Source organism: Cololabis saira, chromosome 9 (assembly GCF_033807715.1).
Source record: "Cololabis saira isolate AMF1-May2022 chromosome 9, fColSai1.1, whole genome shotgun sequence".
In the NCBI taxonomy this organism is placed as follows: domain Eukaryota; kingdom Metazoa; phylum Chordata; class Actinopteri; order Beloniformes; family Belonidae; genus Cololabis; species Cololabis saira.
In genome coordinates this window covers 11127740-11147264 of record NC_084595.1, presented here as the reverse complement: position 1 = coordinate 11147264, position 19525 = coordinate 11127740, and the positions used below count along the sequence as shown (strand labels likewise).

The 19525-nt window shown below is 39.6% G+C and overlaps 1 protein-coding gene across 1 annotated transcript in view; it reads left to right on the top strand.

Moving 5' to 3' along the window:
• Positions 1 to 18278, top strand: part of si:dkey-91m11.5 (PH_BCR_vertebrate and RhoGAP_Bcr domain-containing protein) — a 41552-nt gene extending 23274 nt beyond the window's left edge. Inside the window, exons 5-23 of the mRNA XM_061730463.1 lie at positions 1249 to 1356; positions 1580 to 1640; positions 1745 to 1797; positions 2606 to 2746; positions 6063 to 6184; positions 6441 to 6606; positions 7572 to 7691; positions 7894 to 7969; positions 8070 to 8174; positions 8270 to 8344; positions 9570 to 9667; positions 9864 to 9995; positions 13745 to 13804; positions 14410 to 14519; positions 14822 to 14961; positions 15085 to 15219; positions 15321 to 15426; positions 16588 to 16747; positions 16837 to 18278. Of these exons, the coding sequence (XP_061586447.1) occupies positions 1249 to 1356; positions 1580 to 1640; positions 1745 to 1797; positions 2606 to 2746; positions 6063 to 6184; positions 6441 to 6606; positions 7572 to 7691; positions 7894 to 7969; positions 8070 to 8174; positions 8270 to 8344; positions 9570 to 9667; positions 9864 to 9995; positions 13745 to 13804; positions 14410 to 14519; positions 14822 to 14961; positions 15085 to 15219; positions 15321 to 15426; positions 16588 to 16747; positions 16837 to 16926 (2058 nt within the window). The 3' untranslated portion in view covers positions 16927 to 18278. The remainder of the gene's footprint in view (positions 1 to 1248; positions 1357 to 1579; positions 1641 to 1744; positions 1798 to 2605; positions 2747 to 6062; positions 6185 to 6440; positions 6607 to 7571; positions 7692 to 7893; positions 7970 to 8069; positions 8175 to 8269; positions 8345 to 9569; positions 9668 to 9863; positions 9996 to 13744; positions 13805 to 14409; positions 14520 to 14821; positions 14962 to 15084; positions 15220 to 15320; positions 15427 to 16587; positions 16748 to 16836) is intronic.
• Positions 18279 to 19525: the final 1247 nt, after the last annotated feature.

Below are 19525 nucleotides of genomic sequence, written 5' to 3'. Positions count from 1 at the left end.
CCCCCTACTTTTCTTCACTCGCCCTTCTTTTCTTCACTCGCCCTTCTTTTCTTCCCTACCCCCTTAAAAAGAAGGGGGAGATTTTAGGGCACTTGAGATCTAGGGCACTTGGCCCAGGTGCCTGTCCCAATTCTCGTAACGTAAGTTACGTAGCCTACAGCGTAGCTTACGTATCCTACGGCGTAGCTTACGTAGCCTACGGCGTAACCTAACAGCCTTTACTCCGGCGCGATTCTTCGCAAACAACGGACAAAAAAGGGATTATGTACATTCACTGAGTGAATATTATGGAAGTAAAATACCGTATTTTCTGGACTATAAGCCGCACCTGTATATAAGCCGCATCCGCTCTATTTAAAAAAAAAAAGATATGCAGGCCGCAGATGTTTATGTTGTTAGATTAGATATTTACTACATGTACAGAAGGATTTTGAACTGTAAATGATGTACATGTCTGTACCTAAATAGATCCTTTCCTAACAGTGTCTTTTAACACGGCAGCAACTTTGCTGATTAAAACCGGACAGAACCAAGAGAAAATAACCAGTTTTTATTTATCTATTTATCTATCTGTTTGAAATCTGCTTCTACCTACTTCTATCTGCTAAAGTAGCGTATTCTTCTTTGCATTTATTTTGTCTTAGTTTTTATTCTAATTCCGGTTAGCTCTTCCCCTAGCGGTGGAAGAAAAAATCCACAGAATAGCCGCACCTTTGTATAAGCCGCATGGCTCAAAACCTATGAAAAAAGTAGCGGCTTATAGTCCAGAAAATACGGTATATATTTCTCGCTAGAAATGTAATCAAAACGCATTTTTATGCAGAAACTAACTCAAAATATTGATTTATTCACTAAGAAATGTCCGCCATGTTTTTTTTTTTGGATTCAGTCCGCCAATGACGACAAAAAGCATTCTGGGAAATTTTTATAACCCCATGCTCGCGAAGTCAGCATGTGGAATCCCTCGATGTGAAGGGGCTATTTTCAGCCCCTAGCCCTCGTTATGCCCCCTCCCCCTAGGTGAAAAGAGGAATTGGGACACCACTACCCTCACGGGAACGCGCAAAATTTAGGGGTAGTGAAGAAAACGAGGGCGAGGGGGAGAATTGGGACGGGGCCTAAGACCTACCTCAGTGTTGGTGGATGAAAAAGATTAAAGGCAGTGCGCCCAGTGGCGCTCACAGATTGCTAAAATATGTTTTTCTGTCATAGAATGAGTGTGATTTGTGCTCCCCATCTGCTCTATAGGCCAGCCAGCTTGGAGTGTACCGGGCCTTTGTGGATAACTATAAGGTTGCTGTGGAGACGGCTGACAAGTGCTGCCAGGCAAACCTTCAGTTTGCAGAGATATCTGAGGTATGTTGTCACAATAGACGCAGCAGGAACCACCGCAGCAAAGCGTTTGATGCTGTAACTGGTGCCCGAGTCAAGTGATGACGGGGCAGTTCCCCCCCCACAGCTTAAAGAGCTGCATGGTGCTGCTGATTGTTTTAATTGTCCTGTGAGCTACCCACTGGGATTTAACAAGAGCATATTTTTCCTCCCTCACTATTCCCTCTGGTGTTATCTCCCTGCTCAGAATCTCAAAGTCAAAAGTACAAAGGACTGCAAAGACCAGGCGGCTAAAAATTCACTTGAAAGTGAGTACCAAGTTAAACGAATGACCGGTTCTGCATGAATCAAGATTGCTGTAAGAAACTGAGCATTGATGAAGACTGTTGACCTGACTTCTCGTCTCCCGCAGCTCTTCTCTACAAGCCTGTGGACAGAGTGACGCGCAGCACTCTCGTTCTGCATGTAAGTCCATCTGCCTTGCACTTATCCAGGGCCCCACTTTCTCTGTATGTCAGAGGTGTCAAGTAACGAAGTACAAATACTTCGTTACCTTACTTAAGTAGAAATTTTGGTTATCTATACTTCACTGGAGTCATTATTTTTCAGACGACTTTTTACTTTTACTCCTTACATTTTCACGCAATTATCTGTACTTTTTACTCCTTACATTTTAAAAACAGCCTTGTTACTCTATTTCATTTCGGCCTTTAAAAAAAAACTATCCAGTTAAATTGCGCCATCCGGATAGAGTGAATTTGGTTGTGGTTGTTTCAGATGTTCTTGTCCAGTTTTGTTCTTACATCCGTTGCCCTCAGATTCCTGCAACTAAACTTGGATGTACATTCCAATAAACATTAGAATAAATGATAACATTGACTTTTTGCACCATTACAATACTTATAAGCAACTAGTCATCATATCTCCTGCTCTCTGAAACACATGTTAATGCACAATAGTACACATATATGGTTCTTTAATATATTTGCATTATACTAAGATGCAATCATTTTCAATGGCTTTTGTCCTTAATGGCTTTTTCCCCCCTTACATTACTTTTACTTTTATACTTTAAGTAGTTTTGAAACCAGTACTTTTATACTTTTACTTGAGTAAAAAACTTGAGTTGATACTTCAACTTCTACAGGAGTATTTTTAAACTCTAGTATCTATACTTCTACCTGAGTAATGAATGTGAATACTTTTGACACCTCTGCTGTATGTATACCACCTCCCCTTCAACACTTCTTTCTAATGATATTTTCCGTTGTAGGACTTACTGAAGCACACACCCTGCAGCCACCCGGACTACCCACTGCTGCAGGATGCCCTCCGAATCTCCCAGAACTTCCTGTCCAGCATTAATGAAGAGATCACCCCACGCAGACAGTCCATGACAGTTAAGAAGGGAGAGGTCAGTGTGGAAAAGTTAATGACTATTTCATCACTGTGGCATGAACTTTATGAGTCATGGTTGATTTATAAAAGAGCTTAGGCCCATTTAATACCAAATGAAAATATAGGCTTGGCTTTCTTTTTGTACTGACAGGACAGCTCTTCTAAGTTGACTAACTTTTATAGTTGAGAGCAAAATTTAACTGACACTGAATGGAAAAGTATATCACCAAAATAGTCCCCCCTGTTTAATTAAAGACGCAGGTTTTTGAGTTGTGGAAGAGAAGGAGGACTTGGGTACAGCTTGTTCTCCCTTGTAGAACATTTGCAGTCTTTGCCAAATGCAAATCCAGCGGTGTGAATGGTGGGCTGGCACGGACGGCGAGGCCTGGCAGGCACCCCCACACCGACTTCCTGGGCAGCTCCTGCTTCTCTACCCTTTTTTATTTGTCCTGTGTATTCCTCCGTTGCTCACAGCTAGTGTTCAGTTCAGAATTACTTAGTAATGCTAGCATGACTTCAGATAAGCTGTTTTCCTTTGCATTGACCTTCATAAGAACGCTTTACCGGGACTGAAGTCCACAGTCCTCCTTGTAGGGTTGCCACCTTTCAGAAATAGAAATAAGGGACGCCCCGATTTAAGCAGCGCAGGAGCCAAAAAAAAAAGCCCCAAAACTTCTCAACTGAATAAAAATGTGTTTATTTTATATGAAAAAACAAAATGCTTTGATTTAAAGTTTAAAGTGCTTTAATAGCATTGAACTTGCATGACTGTACAGACAGACAACCATACTAGTAACTGAAATAGCCTCCTATGCTCTGTATGTCCACATCAGCCAAGATGTAATATAGCCTACAGGTGAAGAATATGGTGTAAAAGTTAATTTATTTCAATAATTCAACTAGAATATGGTGTAAAAGTTAACTTATTTCAATAATTCAACTAGAATATGGTGTAAAAGTTAATTTATTTCAATAATTCAACTAGAATATGGTGTAAAAGTTAACTTATTTCAATAATTCAACTAGAATATGGTGTAAAAGTTAACTTATTTCAATAATTCAACTAGAATATGGTGTAAAAGTTCATTTATTTCAATAATTCAACTAGAATGTGGTGTAAAAGTTAATTTATTTCAATAATTCAACTAGAATATGGTGTAAAAGTTAACTTATTTCAATAATTCAACTAGAATATGGTGTAAAAGTTAATTTATTTCAATAATTCAACTAGAATATGGTGTAAAAGTTAACTTATTTCAATAATTCAACTAGAATATGGTGTAAAAGTTAATTTATTTCAATAATTCAACTAGAATATGGTGTAAAAGTTAACTTATTTCAATAATTCAACTAGAATATGGTGTAAAAGTTAATTTATTTCAATAATTCAACTAGAATATGGTGTAAAAGTTAACTTATTTCAATAATTCAACTAGAATATGGTGTAAAAGTTAATTTATTTCAATAATTCAACTAGAATATGGTGTAAAGGTTAATTTATTTCAATAATTCAACTAGAATATGGTGTAAAAGTTAATGAAAATACGGTACAAATCGCGTCCCGTATTAGTTCAATACGGGATGCAACATTTTTTTCTCAAATAAAGGACAATTCCGTATTTTACGGGACGGGTGGCAACCCTACCTCCTTGTGGCCCCGCTGCGTTTGTGTTTAAGCACAGCTGATATAAAATATTAACGTGCTAAAATCTTTACAAGGTATCTTAGCATGTTAACACGTGCCTACCAGCAAAACATGAATTGAAACGTGAGGAATTAGACTCCAGATTACGGGGGATGATACTGAAATCCTTTATTGATTCCTTGGCTTTCAGGTTTAAAAGCTATTGTTCAGGAATCTGATCTTACTGGAAGTCCCAATGTGGAACTTATAATTATATCTGCGCCTACAATTTCCTCTGTGTCTTATCTGTTGACAGTAAAAAGCTCAAGGCACAAGGTGTCTGGAAGCTTAAAAAAAACCCCTGGAGAATGAGTCAGGTTCTTGCTGACTCATCTCAGCCTGTCTGTTGTAGTTGTGAAGGAAACGGAGCGTAGAGGAAGCTTGTGACAAAGCAGTGCAAACACAAGAGGCCAGGGGTCTCTGTGTTGCAAACCAGGAAGAACCGCCGATTGCCGCCAAGCTCACTCCCATCCTTCCCTGCGGCGGTGTCAACTGTGCTTCCCAGAAATGACCTGCAGCGCGCCTTATCAGCGCCGCTGTCTGAGCAGCCTCTTGCAGTGGGTGTTTCTGGCTGATCCGAGCTTCCTCTGTACCTCACACGGCATGCACCTCAGGGCTCTGATTCAGACGGCCCGAGGGAGAACTTCCTCTGTTTTTCCTGGGAACTGGTCCTGCCTCACGGAGGAGGATGTTAAATCAAAGAAAGTTCTTGGGAACATTCCTCCTTATATTGTCTTGGAAGTTTGAAATCCCACAGATTGACGGATAGCAAACGAGAGCGTGACAGTTAGTTTAAAATATGAGTTTGTTGTTGTGTATGAACTAAATTTGCATCTATTGTAAATGTTTTGCACTGTATCCGTCTGTAATTACACTGACCATTAAACCGTTGAGTTTATTTAGCTTCACCCCGCCGTGTACACGCCTCGGTGCTCGGCCTCTATTTTATAACGCAGGCAAAAAACAGGGGCACGGTGTTTTCTACAGTGAGATCTCTTCGCAAGGACAGCTCTGATGGTTTTCCATTGGATTATTGACTTGTCATCATGTTTGTGTCACAAAACAACAAGCAGATATAATCCTGCCACCACTCTCTGAAACCAGGACAGTGTTGAAAATGCCTGATTCTCTCGCCGCCATGCGCGGAGCAGGCCAGAGCTGGAGAGCAGCAACAGGGGAAAAGCATGCCACAACGATTTCCGTGTTTTTGTCAAACTGTGGTTGGTGTGGGGTGGCAAGAGTCTCACATGGGCTGTGTCGCTGGAAAGCAGGCTCGGCCCAGAGGTCAGAGAAAGCATTTGGATGCACGCTCCTGCAGAGACACTCTGTGCCGTCGCATCCGCCTTGAAGCTCAGGCTGGAAACAACAAAGGGCCTTAAAATAGACTCCATCACTGAACTCAAATGGCAGCAGTAGCAACAAACAAGGTGTAAAGAAGTTAAAAACAGACAGCATAAATGCAAAATGATTGTGAACTTCCATATGAAGCCAAAAGTTAAATAGACGCAATACTTAAATTAGTTGTGGTGCAGCATTGTTGCTTATGGTTTACCAAGTATTAACAAATAAACAGTTGATATTAGAGGATTTGAGATGTGATATAGTATTTTGTGAGTCGTGACTTGATTTTACTGTGTGTGTGTGGCAGAACCGACAATTGCTGAGGGATCGCTTCATGGTGGAGCTAGTGGAGGGCTCCAGGAAACTCCGTCACGTCTTCCTCTTCACCGACTTGCTACTCTGCACCAAGCTCAAAAAACAGGCTGCGGGGTAAGTGTGGGCCAGAGAGATCGAGACGCACATCCCCTGGCCTTGCCCTGCCAGGAATTTAAAGTCTGCTAAAGCTAAACAAACCACAACCACCTGCCTCTTGCACTGCGAGATAAAGGTTGTAATTGTGAAATATTTGCACAGTCTTGCAACTAGCCATGCTGATGGTTTAACATTTAGATAAGAAAGCAGGACAATATTACCACGGTGAGCAATGCTAGGAAGTTCTGAAATTGATACGCTGATCTTGTTGCAGAAAAGGGCAGCAGTACGACTGTAAGTGGTACGTCCCGCTGGCTGACGTCACCTTCCAGACCATTGAGGACTGTGAGTCAAGCCCCATCCCTCTGGTCCAGGATGAAGAAATTGATGCAATGAAGATAAAAATCTCCCAGATCAAAAATGAGATCCAGAGAGAAAAGGTGAATGTGCACAGAAACTAACACTTTGATTTCATTGACAGTTTATAAATGTTTTAACCAACTGAACTGCATAACCATCATCGCTGATAATTGTACACAAAAGTCTGGAGAGATAGAAACTTAAGGATAAGCTAATTATTGAATAGATTAAAGTTATGGGATGGCAGTATTTCAGGATATTGAAATCGAAAAAAAAAATGTCTTCTTAGCTTGAGAGCACATATATATATATATATATAAAATTGTAATTATTGTAACTTTTGCTTTGCTATAACCAACTATTTCCAATAAGCAATTGTATATTTTACTTAATTAAAAGCAACAAGCAAGCAAACAAACAAATGAGCTAATAATGCTCAGCCAGTACTTTTAAAATTTGATTTCCTGATAAAATCTTTTTTTGTCTCTCTCTCTCTCTCTCTCTCTCTCTCTCTCTCTCTTTTTTTTTCCCCCTCATAATTCTTAAATTGCAAATTGCATTTTCCCTTTTGTCGTTGATTGCTTCGCAGCACTGGAATTTACTATTTCAGACATAAACTTGCAAACATCTGTGAAAATCAGCCCATAATAGTTGAGCAGTTTTGACCACCTGGCTCAACTCACCACGTGACTCAAGATGCTCGGACTTAAACAAAGCATTCCTTCCTAATTTTTGTGGCTGGATGCAGTACATGGTAGCTGTGTGTATCAGGGATTATCACATTTAATTTGCATTTAATCTTTACACTGACTCAAAATAAACACAACCTTCAGAAGAACGGGCCGAGGGCTCTCTGTCACCACAAACTGGTTGTTTTGACAGGTTTGTCAAGTGGTTAAAAAGGGAACTGTGGTGTTTCCTAGTGATAGTCTAACCAAAGCACGCCATAGAGATTTCCTAAGAGACAAGACAGGCAAGATAATCGAGTCAACGGGTGATAAAATATTTTTTTTTAAATTAAACCCTGTTTTTTGTTTTACTGCAGAGGACGACCAAAGGACCTAAGGCAATTGAGCGGCTGAAGAAGAAGCTGTCAGAGCAAGAATCCCTGCTGCTTCTCATGTCCCCCAACATGGCGTTCAGAGTGGCAAACCGAAACGGCAAAGTGAGTCCGGCCTCCCTTGGAGAAACCTAAAATGAGGAATAACAACATATTCTAATGTTTATCTAAACAGTATTTTAAGCAAACTTGTGTTTAAAATTGCTGAAATCTTCAAATACAACTTCTTTGTTTGGTTTGCGATGCCCTCTGCTGTTGACATCAAGACACAAGCAAGAGCAGCTGAACACTTAATATTGTCTTCCAGGGTTTCATGTTTCTCATCTCCTCCGATTATGAGCGAGCAGAATGGAGGGAGATCATTCGTGAGCAGCAGAAGAAGTGTGAGTTTTATTTTATTTTTTGTATCATTATGAGGCATTATGGCAATATTATGTTGGCATCTTGGGGGCTGTTATATAATTGCCCTTCTTTGACTTTAAGGCTTTAAGAGCTTCTCTCTGACCTCTCTGGAGCTGCAGATGCTCACTAACTCATGTGTGAAGCTCCAAACTGTTCATACTATTCCAATGACCATGAATAAGGAAGGTAAGATCCTCTTGTTATTGCTTTAAAAAAAAAATACATGTAATATCCCCTAATGGTTTGTTTTTTAATCTTTTATGTAAAATCTTTTTGCACAGATGATGAATCTTCTGGTTTGTACGGCTTCCTGAACGTCATCGTTCACTCCGCATCGGGCCTCAAGCAGAGTTTAAGTAAGTGTAACTGTTCTGTCCTCTGGTTCCGACTGAAAATCATCCCGCTGATGATTCTAGAAGTTGCATTTGGTGTCACATTAGTCACGTCAGTCCTCGCTCTCCCCCCCGCCCGCGGCTGCCAGCTGGAAGGGCAGCTGGAGGCGAACAAGTGGGATTAGTCAGGAACACCGTTTACAGGCTGCCGCAAATATGTCTTTGGCTTCTCAAATCACTGCGTGCTCTGCAGCTTTTGCACCCTGCCACAAAGGGTAGCTGGCAAAAAAGCGAGGTGCATTGCCCGGGTCAGATTTTAATTTAATGAGACCATGATGCAGTACTCGAGTTGAGGGGGTATGAGGGGGGATGGCATCCCCCCTGAAATAAAAACGGTAAAAATCACCCCCCCTGTAAAACTGCCATCCCTCCTTTCCATCCTTTATGCTATTCATCAATGAATGTGGTTTTACTGCTATTTCAACATTTAGAGTCATCACCAGAAAAATAACACCAGAAAAATAACTTATTTGACAATTTTCACCTGTTTCAAGTCAATTTTCACTTGAAATAAGTAGGAAAAATCTGCCAATGGGACAAGATTTATCTTCTCATTACAAGCAATAAAATCTTGTTCCACATGCAGATTTTTCTACTTATTTTAAGTGAAAATCTACTTGAAAAAGGTAAAAATTGTGTTTTTTTCCAGTGATGAGTCTTGTTTTAAGTGTAATGACATTTTTTTTACTAAAATGAGACATTTTAACTAGAAATAAGACAAATATTCTTGTTAAGATTTTGAGTTTTTGCAGTGATCCATTTTACTTATCCTGTGAAGGACAGAATCATATTGATAAGTTCAGAAAACTGTTTTTTATTTTTGTGTTTGGATGTATTTGATGTAAGCCCACTAGCCCAGTGGATATTTAAAGCTTACAGAAGGCTGCATTTATCTGCTGCTATGTCATTCCTGCAGTATTTCTGCAGGTGTTTTGGTCACTGCTATTATTTGTAATATATTATATTATTTGTAATCAGCACAAATTATTTGTCCCCATATGATAAAATCCACCATCCCCCCTGATTTTTTTTTTACAACTCGAGTACTGCCATGATGTAAGCCGTTAAATTAAAAACCGTCTTCGGTAGTTCAAAGGCAGCATGCTGTTGCAGAAACACATCCAACAGTCACATACCTTAGTTTCAGTTTTATTCTGCCGTTAAAACTAGTTGTGCTTGAACCCATTAGACCTGTACTGCTCCCTGGAGGTGGATTCCTTTGGCTACTTTGTCAACAAAGCCAAGACGCGCGTTTACAGGGACTCCACAGAGCCCAACTGGAATGAGGTGAGGATTCATATCAGACTGCAGGAAGTGGAAATGGAAGATCATTACTTTTGTCCCTCAGTGCTTTTTAAAAAGCCAGGAAGAACACATGCATAACTTCATGAAAGTAAACCAGAAAAATGCTGCTGTTGTTGTGAATATCCTGGATAAGATGAAGCAAAACGCCTAACATGCTTTCTCCCCGCTTCCATGGAAGGAGTTTGAGATTGAGCTGGAGGGCTCTCAGACTCTGAGGCTGCTGTGCTATGACAAGTGCTACAACAAAACCAGGCAGAACAAAGAGGAGGGAGAGATCACCGACAAGATCATGGCCAAAGGACAGATAAAGGTAGGGAGAAACCAGGTCACACAAGATCTTTGTACTTGCAGTATCTGAAGATGCTTCATGGGCTGGTTTTACTAATCAGAGCCCCTGAAAAAGTAAATAATATCAATATTTGGGAGCAATTTAAAAAATGTTACGTGGATGCGTATCATTAGCATGTTGATTAATTATATTTAAAAATTGTTGTTAAAAGTACAATACAAAAGAATGCTAGTACCATGGAGTATATATATATATATATATATATATATATATATATATATATATATATATATATATATATATATATATATAGGACTGTCTCAGAAAATTAGAATATTGTGATTTTCTGTAATGCAATTACAAAAAAAAAATGTCATAAATTCTGGATTCATTAGAAATCAACTGAAATATTGCAATCCTTTTATTATTTCAATATTGCTGATCATGGCTTACAGCTTAAGAAAACTCAAATATACTATCTCAAAAAATTTGAATATTCCGGGAATCTTAATCTTAAACTGTAAACCATAATCAGCAATATTAAAATAATAAAAGGCTTGCAATATTTCAGTTGATTTGTAATGAATCCAGAATGTATGCCATTTTTGTTTTTTTAATTGCATTACAGAAAATAAAGAACTTTATCACAATATTCTAATTTTCTGAGACAGTCCTGTATGTATGTATGTATGATACATACATACATACATACATTATGTATGTATGTATGTATGTATATACGTATATATATATATGTATTAAAATAAATTATGTATGAATCAAATAATTGGCCGTGGGCACTGTAGATGGATTTCTGTTATTTCAGTCACTGAAACATGTTCTCGTAACTATCTTCTGCTGAACATTGAATGTCAGGCACAAAGTGGAAAAATACGTTCAAAAATAAATGTTACAGGTTCAGACATCTTCGTCCATGTGAAATGAGCTCTGTCCCCAGGGTCTGTTGATTCCAATTGATCCTCTCTTTTCTGGACTAATCCCTCCCTGTGAGGGCCTTTTACCGCTGAAGAAGCAGCAGTCATGAGGCTGCCACCAGGTCACGGCAGCTTGACCTCCTGATAGGGTGTTGTGACAGAGGGCGGATTAGACTTTGGGTTCACCAAATGTAGCTGTTGGCACTGGTCTGCCGTGTGGCAGAGGGGGAGAGACACGGGGCACTTGTTGCTGGGTGAATGAAGGGATTTCCCTGCTGGACAGGTGGGAGTCTTTGGAGAAAGGAGCATGTGCTGGTAGTCACATACTTGCAGTGTTATTCAGGACTCGATAGCGTGGAGAAAGGGCTCCTCTAGATTTGCCCTGTGTTTTTCTGTTGGTCTCCTTAACTTGGTTGCTGATGTCTACATGCCAGTGATCATATTTGTAAGGTCTTATTTTTAAAAATGACTAAATATGGCAGATGGTTCATGCTCCCTGAGCTGTACACCTCTGATCTTCAGACCTCCTAACAAACGGTTTAAGTTGCCTGTTGAATATGGGAATAATGGAGCATCAGTTACTGCGTTTACATGCAGTCAATAACCCTTTTAAGACCCGAATATTAGCAATAACCCGGTTTTGCATGGCCATGTAAACGCCAATAACCCCTTTGAATAACCCGAATTTGCTCATATTTGGGTTTTTAAAAACCCAAATATAACCCCTGGGTTACTCCTTTTAAAACCTGAATATTCGGTCATGTAAACGCCAAAGGGAATATCAAACGGAACATGAATTTGGTTTCTGCGCATGCTCTGTTCGCAAGGAATCCTGGTCTTTTGAGTCCAGGAAGTTCTTATAAACACGGAGAAACGCAAGACCACGCCACACTTTTGGAGTGAGGAGGAGACTAATCACTTCATAAATGTAATGAAGGATATGAACATTTTGACATTTGTAGACGGTAGAAAGTACCGGGATAGCGAGATTTACAAGAAGGAGAGTGAAAAGTTGCGCGAAGCAGCATTTGTTTTGAATTTGGATACAGGAAGAAGAAGCGGAAATGACAGGAATTGCGTCATGACGTTCTCCGTACGTCGCTGTTTTGATTCAGATATTCCTAATTATTAATTACCATGTAAACAGGGATAACCCTGTTTGCTCACGCATGGAAACGGAATATTCGGAATGTTTCAGTAACTGGAATATTAGCAATAACCCGAATTTTGACTGCATGTAAACGTAGTCAGTGTCTTGTTTGTAAGTACAGAGTTGGAAAGAGGGGTCCAGTCCTTCCAGGTTCATGGTACCCACCTCCAAGGAACAGCAAATGTAGCATGAAGTGAAACTGGGGGTAGATGAAGATGGGGAAGATGGATGACACTCTGATCCGGGTCTGGGATGTCTGCAAATCTGAACAGCTCACTGAATGAGACCTTTTCAGCCTCCGGTGCTCCCAAGTGTCAGGGTTGTTTTACGTCTGTGTTTTTGAATCTGTCATCACTTCAAGCACCCAAATAACTGTACACATGCACATAACACATCTTTCCCTTCACAATATATTCCTTTAAATTGAAACAAGCAACTGCTTGGAGGTCCACCTCTCTGGAAGAAAACTGCCTCTCCTTTCAGTGCAACTGGCACTTCAGTTGAAATGAGGAAGGGGCACAAGCAAAAGCCTTTGGCAAGCAGTTGGATTTGAATACTAGAAAGTGTATGACCTGTAGAGAAGATTGGCACGTGATAGTTAAGATGTCAGAGGGTTACTAGTACTAAGAGTGCTCGGCCTAAGAGGATGCTGCTTGGCTACCTCAGTTGCTAGCAGCCAACACCCTGCACAGCGGCAGGCATGAGTACGTTGGTAACGAGGGAGGGAAGGATTCTCTGGAGTTAATCCCACAAATCCATCTGGAGAGTAGAACAATACAGAGGCGAGCCTGGTCGGTCGGCTCTGCGGCTTTGTTCTTTTTCTGACTCCTCTGGATGCAAAGGGTCTGAATTTTAAGACAAGATCGCAGAAAGTTGTCTATCAATGGCTCGTTATTCTGGGATTAAAGACCTCCTGCTTTCTGTTAGTTAGAAGAAATTGTGTTTTGTAGACCAGTGCTGCCCTCGGCTTTGCTTGCGGTTGGTCAGGGGAACTAACGTTTCGAGACACACTCATGCCAGAAAAGATGAGTAAGTGCAATTCTAACGAGGAGGAGAGTATGGATCAGCCCATCGGCGGACTGGAAGAAGAGGGCGACGTGGCTGTAAGGAAGCCCGTCAGCACAGGGGCGCGTCTGTGGGACAGAGTCCGCAGCAGTATGCTCAGACCGAAGGTAAAGAGATGGCCCGGGAGCTGAAGGCTGACCGGTGTGGTACGGTGCGATGTAGGATGCCTGGTAACCACAGGAAACATGTCCTTGTGTATTTCCTGGAGATATTTGAAATGCCGTTTGAGTTTTATTCCTATTGTGTTGTCTTATCTCTTGAGCTTTGAGATTCATAAAACAGTTTTTTAGTTTCATCTATTTGATGAAACAAGTATTATGCAAGTTAATAGATTTTCTGTGAACAAAGGATTATCTGAACGAGATTTGAAGGCTTCTTGGGTGAAAGAAAATCTGCCATGTTGTTCGGGCATAGTGCTTAGGAACTGGGACATAATGTTATCACATTACTCTTGCCTGGTCACTGCTGATAAATCCCCAGGTTTTATTAGTCAGACGATTAAAGCAGGCTTGCACGGGACTTTTAATTTTCATTTGAGGATTGTGAAATAATGTCATGGGTATATATCAATCTGAATTAATTGAAAATAAACCTTTTTTTCTTTATTTAATTTGTTTTAGCTGGATGCACAGACGCTGCAAAACAAAGACTGGCAGAGGACAGTCATAACCATGAATGGGGTAAGTGTGTTCACAGAGAGCGTAAGCAAGAAATGAACAATAACGCTGGAGTTGGCTCTGATTTTGGTTTGTGAACATGGACATTAGCTGGAAATGAATTGGAGAGGTAAATAGTAATGTTCATCACCTGTCATAAGGCTACCAGACAGCTACTTTGACTTTTTCTTTTGAAACCTTTATGATATTTTTCAGACCAGAATCCAGGCTTGTTGTTTATTCTACCCGTCCAGGACATGCAATGGTTGTAAAAGTGTAGTGGTTTATTTGCAAGACCTGTACTATAAGAACTAAGAAAAATAAACTATGCCTTTTTGAAGTTCTTTTTATGTATTTATTAATTCGTGGTTGAACAAGTAAAATAACTGTTTCATAAAAACATAAATCCCAACAGACTGGAGTCACATTATCGAGATTGCTGTGAAACTGACGGTCCTCATGACTCAGTTTTCCAACTCTCCAAATTATGTCTTACCCTTTTTTTATTTTTCTCTTACAGCCATAGTGAGACATGTTGAAGGGAAGTTATGTAGGTCACCTTTGAAGCGTGTAAGCTACACATCACCACAAGGTCATCCAAAGTAATTGCTTGCTCTAACCTGTTTCAGATTGAGGTGAAGCTTTCCATGAAGTTCACCAGCAGAGAGTTCAGTCTGAAGCGAATGCCTTCACGGAAGCAGTCCGGCGTCTTCGGAGTGAAAATCAACGTGGTTACTAAGTGAGTTGTTCAGGGACCATCCACACTTATATTCTGATTTTTGATTATTTAGTGTTTTTTTTAAAGGTTGGATTCGAATCAGCCATTGCAATAACAGCACCCTGGAAATACCTAAGCTGAGCCGTACTTTTTCCTCAGAGATGAACCAAAATATCCTGCACAAAAAACGGCTTACTGACCTACTTTATCTAAACAAAGTTTATGGAGATGTACTGATATCAACAAAACTACAACTGTGACCAACTGTGGCCTTCTGTCTTTACAGTATTTTTATTATCTGTTGTCGCCTCTGTCATTGCTAGGCGTGAACGCTCCAAAGTCCCACTCATCGTTCGCCAATGTATAGAGGAGATTGAGCGACGAGGGATGGACGAAGTGGGGATTTACAGAGTGTCTGGCGTTGCAACGGACATCCAGGCACTGAAGGCGGCCTTTGACTCAAGTAAGTTCTGAGTTTGGTTTTTGGTCCAAAGTTCCTTTGCGAAATGTAGCGATGAAAGTCTTTACCTAACTCGTTCCTCGTTAGATGTGTTTTTCAAAGCTCCTTGTGTCATGTGCTCTGCAGACAATAAAGACGTGTCTGGCATGATGAGGGAAATGGATGTAAATGCAATTGCTGGAACACTGAAACTGTATTTCCGTGAGCTGCCAGAGCCCCTCTTCACCGATGAGTTGTATCCCAGCTTTTCTGGAGGCATTGGTCAGTCTGCACTTGTTTGTTTTTGCATCATGTTCTTTGGTCATGAGGGGATAAATGTGTGTTCTGACAGCAGTGCATCGATGGGTGCATTTGTGTTGCAGCTCTGTCCGACAGTGTGGCCAAGGAGAGCTGCATGCTCAACCTGCTGCTGTCTCTCCCAGAGCCTAATCTGGTGACCTTTCTCTTCCTGCTTGACCACTTAAAAAGGTAAACGAGTCCCTGTGGAAAACATTTTTGGACTATTATGCATGTGCTTTTATTTTTTTTGATCAAACATACTTTATTAAGAGATGAAACGCTGATCCTGCCACCAATGTGAAACATGAAAGGACAGGACAGAGGAAGCGACCAGACAGTGATGGGTGCAGTGTGTGCAGTATGGTGACTGTGTGATGTGTTGGGATGTAAGTGAATGTGAGATGGATTATTACAGAAAGAGCAGAAATAAGATAGGCAGATTCATATAAACAAAGTACAAAGGAAAGAGAAAGGACAAAAGATCTTTCTTAATGCTGTTCAAACTTGTGTGCATGTACGTGTGTACACATGTTCATCAACATGTATGTGTGCGTGCATGTGTTCATGTGTGTCTGTGTGTGTGTGTGGTGTACATGCATGCATGTCTGTGTCTAGGTTGGGGGTGGAGGGACATAATGGATAAATATTGATTAACATAAAATTAACCACAATGTTACAAATACAAGTAGTCATACATAAAGGCGTGAACGTATGGACGGAAGTACAAATACGGTACTTAAAGAGTACGCATACCTAAACATACTTACACAGAGATATGTACTTATTTGTGCTAATACGTGTACAAATATATACTACTACTTCTACTGATTAATAGCAATAATACTAATATATATATATATATATATATATATATATATATATATAAATATATATATTTTTTATATATATAGGGCACATACATACACATATACCAATGTGAACATATATACACACATTTATAAACATGCATATATTATGCATGTTCTTGAGAGGTATAGTGTTTTCGTCTTTCGTCTTTGATAAAAGTAAAATTTTAAAGGATGCATCTATAGTTTGAACATAGTTGGTGGTTCTGCATGATGACTTAATAGAAAGCAGGTAAGTTTAGCTCAATCAATATTCAGAAAATCTTACAAAACACACAAACATGCAGTGAATCTATGCACTAGGCAGCTTTTAATAGATAAAATAAACTTCCTGGATATTAAACAGATCTTGTATTATGCTACAGTTTCTGTTTATTTTCAGCAAAAGTATGTGAACTTTACATTCTGTAAGCAGACATTAAAAAAAAAAGGTTTGGGTGTTCTGTTTCAGGTGTTTAGACTGTTTTTTTTTTTCCTTGAACAGGGTGACAGAAAATGAGATCATCAACAAAATGTCTTTGCACAACCTGGCCACTGTTTTTGGTCCCACTTTACTCCGACCTTCTGAAAAGGATAGTAAAATCTCAACAAGCTCCCAGCCAATCTCCATGAATGACAGTTGGTCTCTTGAGGTCATGGCTCAGGTAAGAGTTGTCGAGAGCGCAGTTAGCCAGAATGTGGCATTGGAAGGGCTTGCATGGGTGTGATTTCCTCCTCTGGTGTTTCTCCACAGGTTCAAGTCCTTCTCTACTTCCTGCAGCTGGAGAGCATTCCAGCACCTGACAGCAAACGTCAAAGCCTTCTCTTCTCTACGGAAGTATAACAGAAACATGAAGGGCTTGTCCAGAAATGTCCCGCGCTAAGAAAGAATGTTGACTGCCTAATCCGGTGGATGCTGCTGAGCAGCCGAGGCTGGTTGCTTTACTTTGACTATACTTTCATTAGCCACCAGGGGGAAGCATCAAACTTAGGAAATCTGGAAACCAGTCCCCTGTGATAAAAGCCATTTCTTTGGGAGATGAGATAAACACATGTTCTGTTTACTTAAGCCTGCTGTGTCATTAAAGACAACCCTTTAAGATGTATGGACAAAATATACCATTCCTTTTTTAATTTAATTTAAATGTCAAGAAGCAATATTTACTGTACTTAAACGTTTCAATGCTCTTCTCTGTTGCTTGTGCGCATTGGCTCCAGTTGGACAGGAGGGGACGTCTGCTGTTTCTGGATGTGTTATTGGAAATGGATGAATGGAAGTGTGTTTCTTTTGTCTATACATTTTTATTTTTTGTCCCCAGACATGTTTGACTTGGTTTAAATTTCACCCGTGCCAATGTTCCCTTGCTGATGACCAATAGAGCATTTCAGTTATACAAAAATTTGCACTCTTGAGTTTTGTACAGAATTTAAAGGTATGAGACTGAAGCTGTAGCTGAACACAAAACAACATGCTGGCATGTTGGCTTCACGATGTCAGGAGTTTTGCTTTTCCGTGCTACACCGTTTCTTTCTAGAGATCCTGGGTTCTTCTGTGGTGTTCACATGAACTTTGGAGTGAATATGAGTGTTTTTTGAAGTGGTACAGGGAGGTGAAAGGAAAATCATTTCTGATTTTTTTTTTTTTTTTTCTGTTTTTGTTTTTTCTTTTCTTTTTTAAGACCCAAACTCTAAACCTTCCTGCGATGGAATGTAAACTGTGCTGTGTGTATTTTCAATGTCAAAGCCATCTTCTTGTCCATCTTTCGTACGTTTCCTTTTTTTTTGTGTGATTCTGTCTGAAAACTGTATTTAGCTGGAATAAGTTACTGTCTGCGTTCCCTCTGTCGTCTTCTGCCTCTAACTGACAGGAATACACAAGTGTAAATGACAGCACAGAGGTGACATCTTAACCACCAAATATTTACCTGTAGGGCTTTCCAAGTGCAGCAGTTCACTTATATCTTAATATAGTGTTTCAGTAAGACATTTAGTATCACCTAGTCTTTCTTTTAAAATGCTGTGTACATATTGTGTACTTGCATTCATTTGCTTTAAATCATCATAAATAGTCAAACACAGACTGTAACCCTAAAAGGTTTTGTCATATGTAAAATATGCAGTAGCTCTTGGTAATACTCTGAACGGACAATGTGTCATGTGTGTATAATTTATGTAAATAAAAACTTGGCAACTTTATTTCTTTGGCAGGAGTCTTGCCCTAATGCGAACTATCATAAAACTTAGCTGAATCTCTGTTACGCTATGAATCAAATGTTCTAAACTGATCCAAAAAACTTTTTTTTTAATATATATATATATATGTTTAAGTTTTAGCCAGCGCTTTACGTCATCTTTGTCAAGTTGTATAAATGGTTGAGGATGACCTTTGAAGACATCCTTTATGGTTAAAAGAGTGGAGATGGGGACTTATGGAAATTAAAGAGTTTTTTGTGCGCATGTAAACATTTATTTGGGTGTCTCAATTGACAACCAAATCAAAACTTTGTCATAAAATCTTCTGGGATTGTGTTGTTATGACCCAAAGTATCTTAGATCAAGAGGTAGTAGTTACAAACTGTCGTTTTAATATAAGAGAACGTGCAGCAGCTTCATGACTATAACCAAAAGGATAAAAGAGCAATATAAAGAGGCACACCTGATAAGCACGATGAACCAACAGGTAGAGAAGGACGAAAAGGCACTGGACAACATATAAACATGGACACAACAAGCAATGACTAGACACAAGTGGCGACAGAGCAGACAAGCCAGGGACAATGCCAGGAGTGTAATAATCCATCAATTTACATTGATGCGTTGATATATAATGAGTGGTCCAACAGTATTGATACAAAATCAAAATATCTCTAACAGCCAAAACCTGTAATCCTCATCAATATGTGTTATATTGAATTTTGTATCCCATATTTTGTATTACAGGAACATTGGTTCAACACAAAAAAAAATGTTTGAAATATTTTAGTTACTGTGATTTGAGAAGAATGGCATTGATTGTGTTCAATCAGCATATGACATCATCTTTCATCAATGTTAGCATCTGAAATTAACTATTTCAAAATTTTGTCAGATTTTGTGACATTGGCAAACCTAAAGTCACGATCCTGTTAGTATTTAGATCTAAATGTTTGGAACACTAAACACAAAACTTGTGCGTACTGATTTACACAAAATAAAGTAGATAGCTTGCTGCACAAACAATGACTCTGCAGTGTGTGAGAAATACCCAGTACAACCTCTGAAACAGATTTGAGCATACCACTGATAAGTCTACCTTCCAGTTGTGCTGTGACATCAAATATTCCAAGATGGTAAAATGTATACCAGCGTTGACAACCATACCAGTATGCAGTACATGCTGTTTACTACATCATCTGGGCAGTGAGCAGCATGTGTTTCTCACAACGCCCCAAAACGAAGACTTG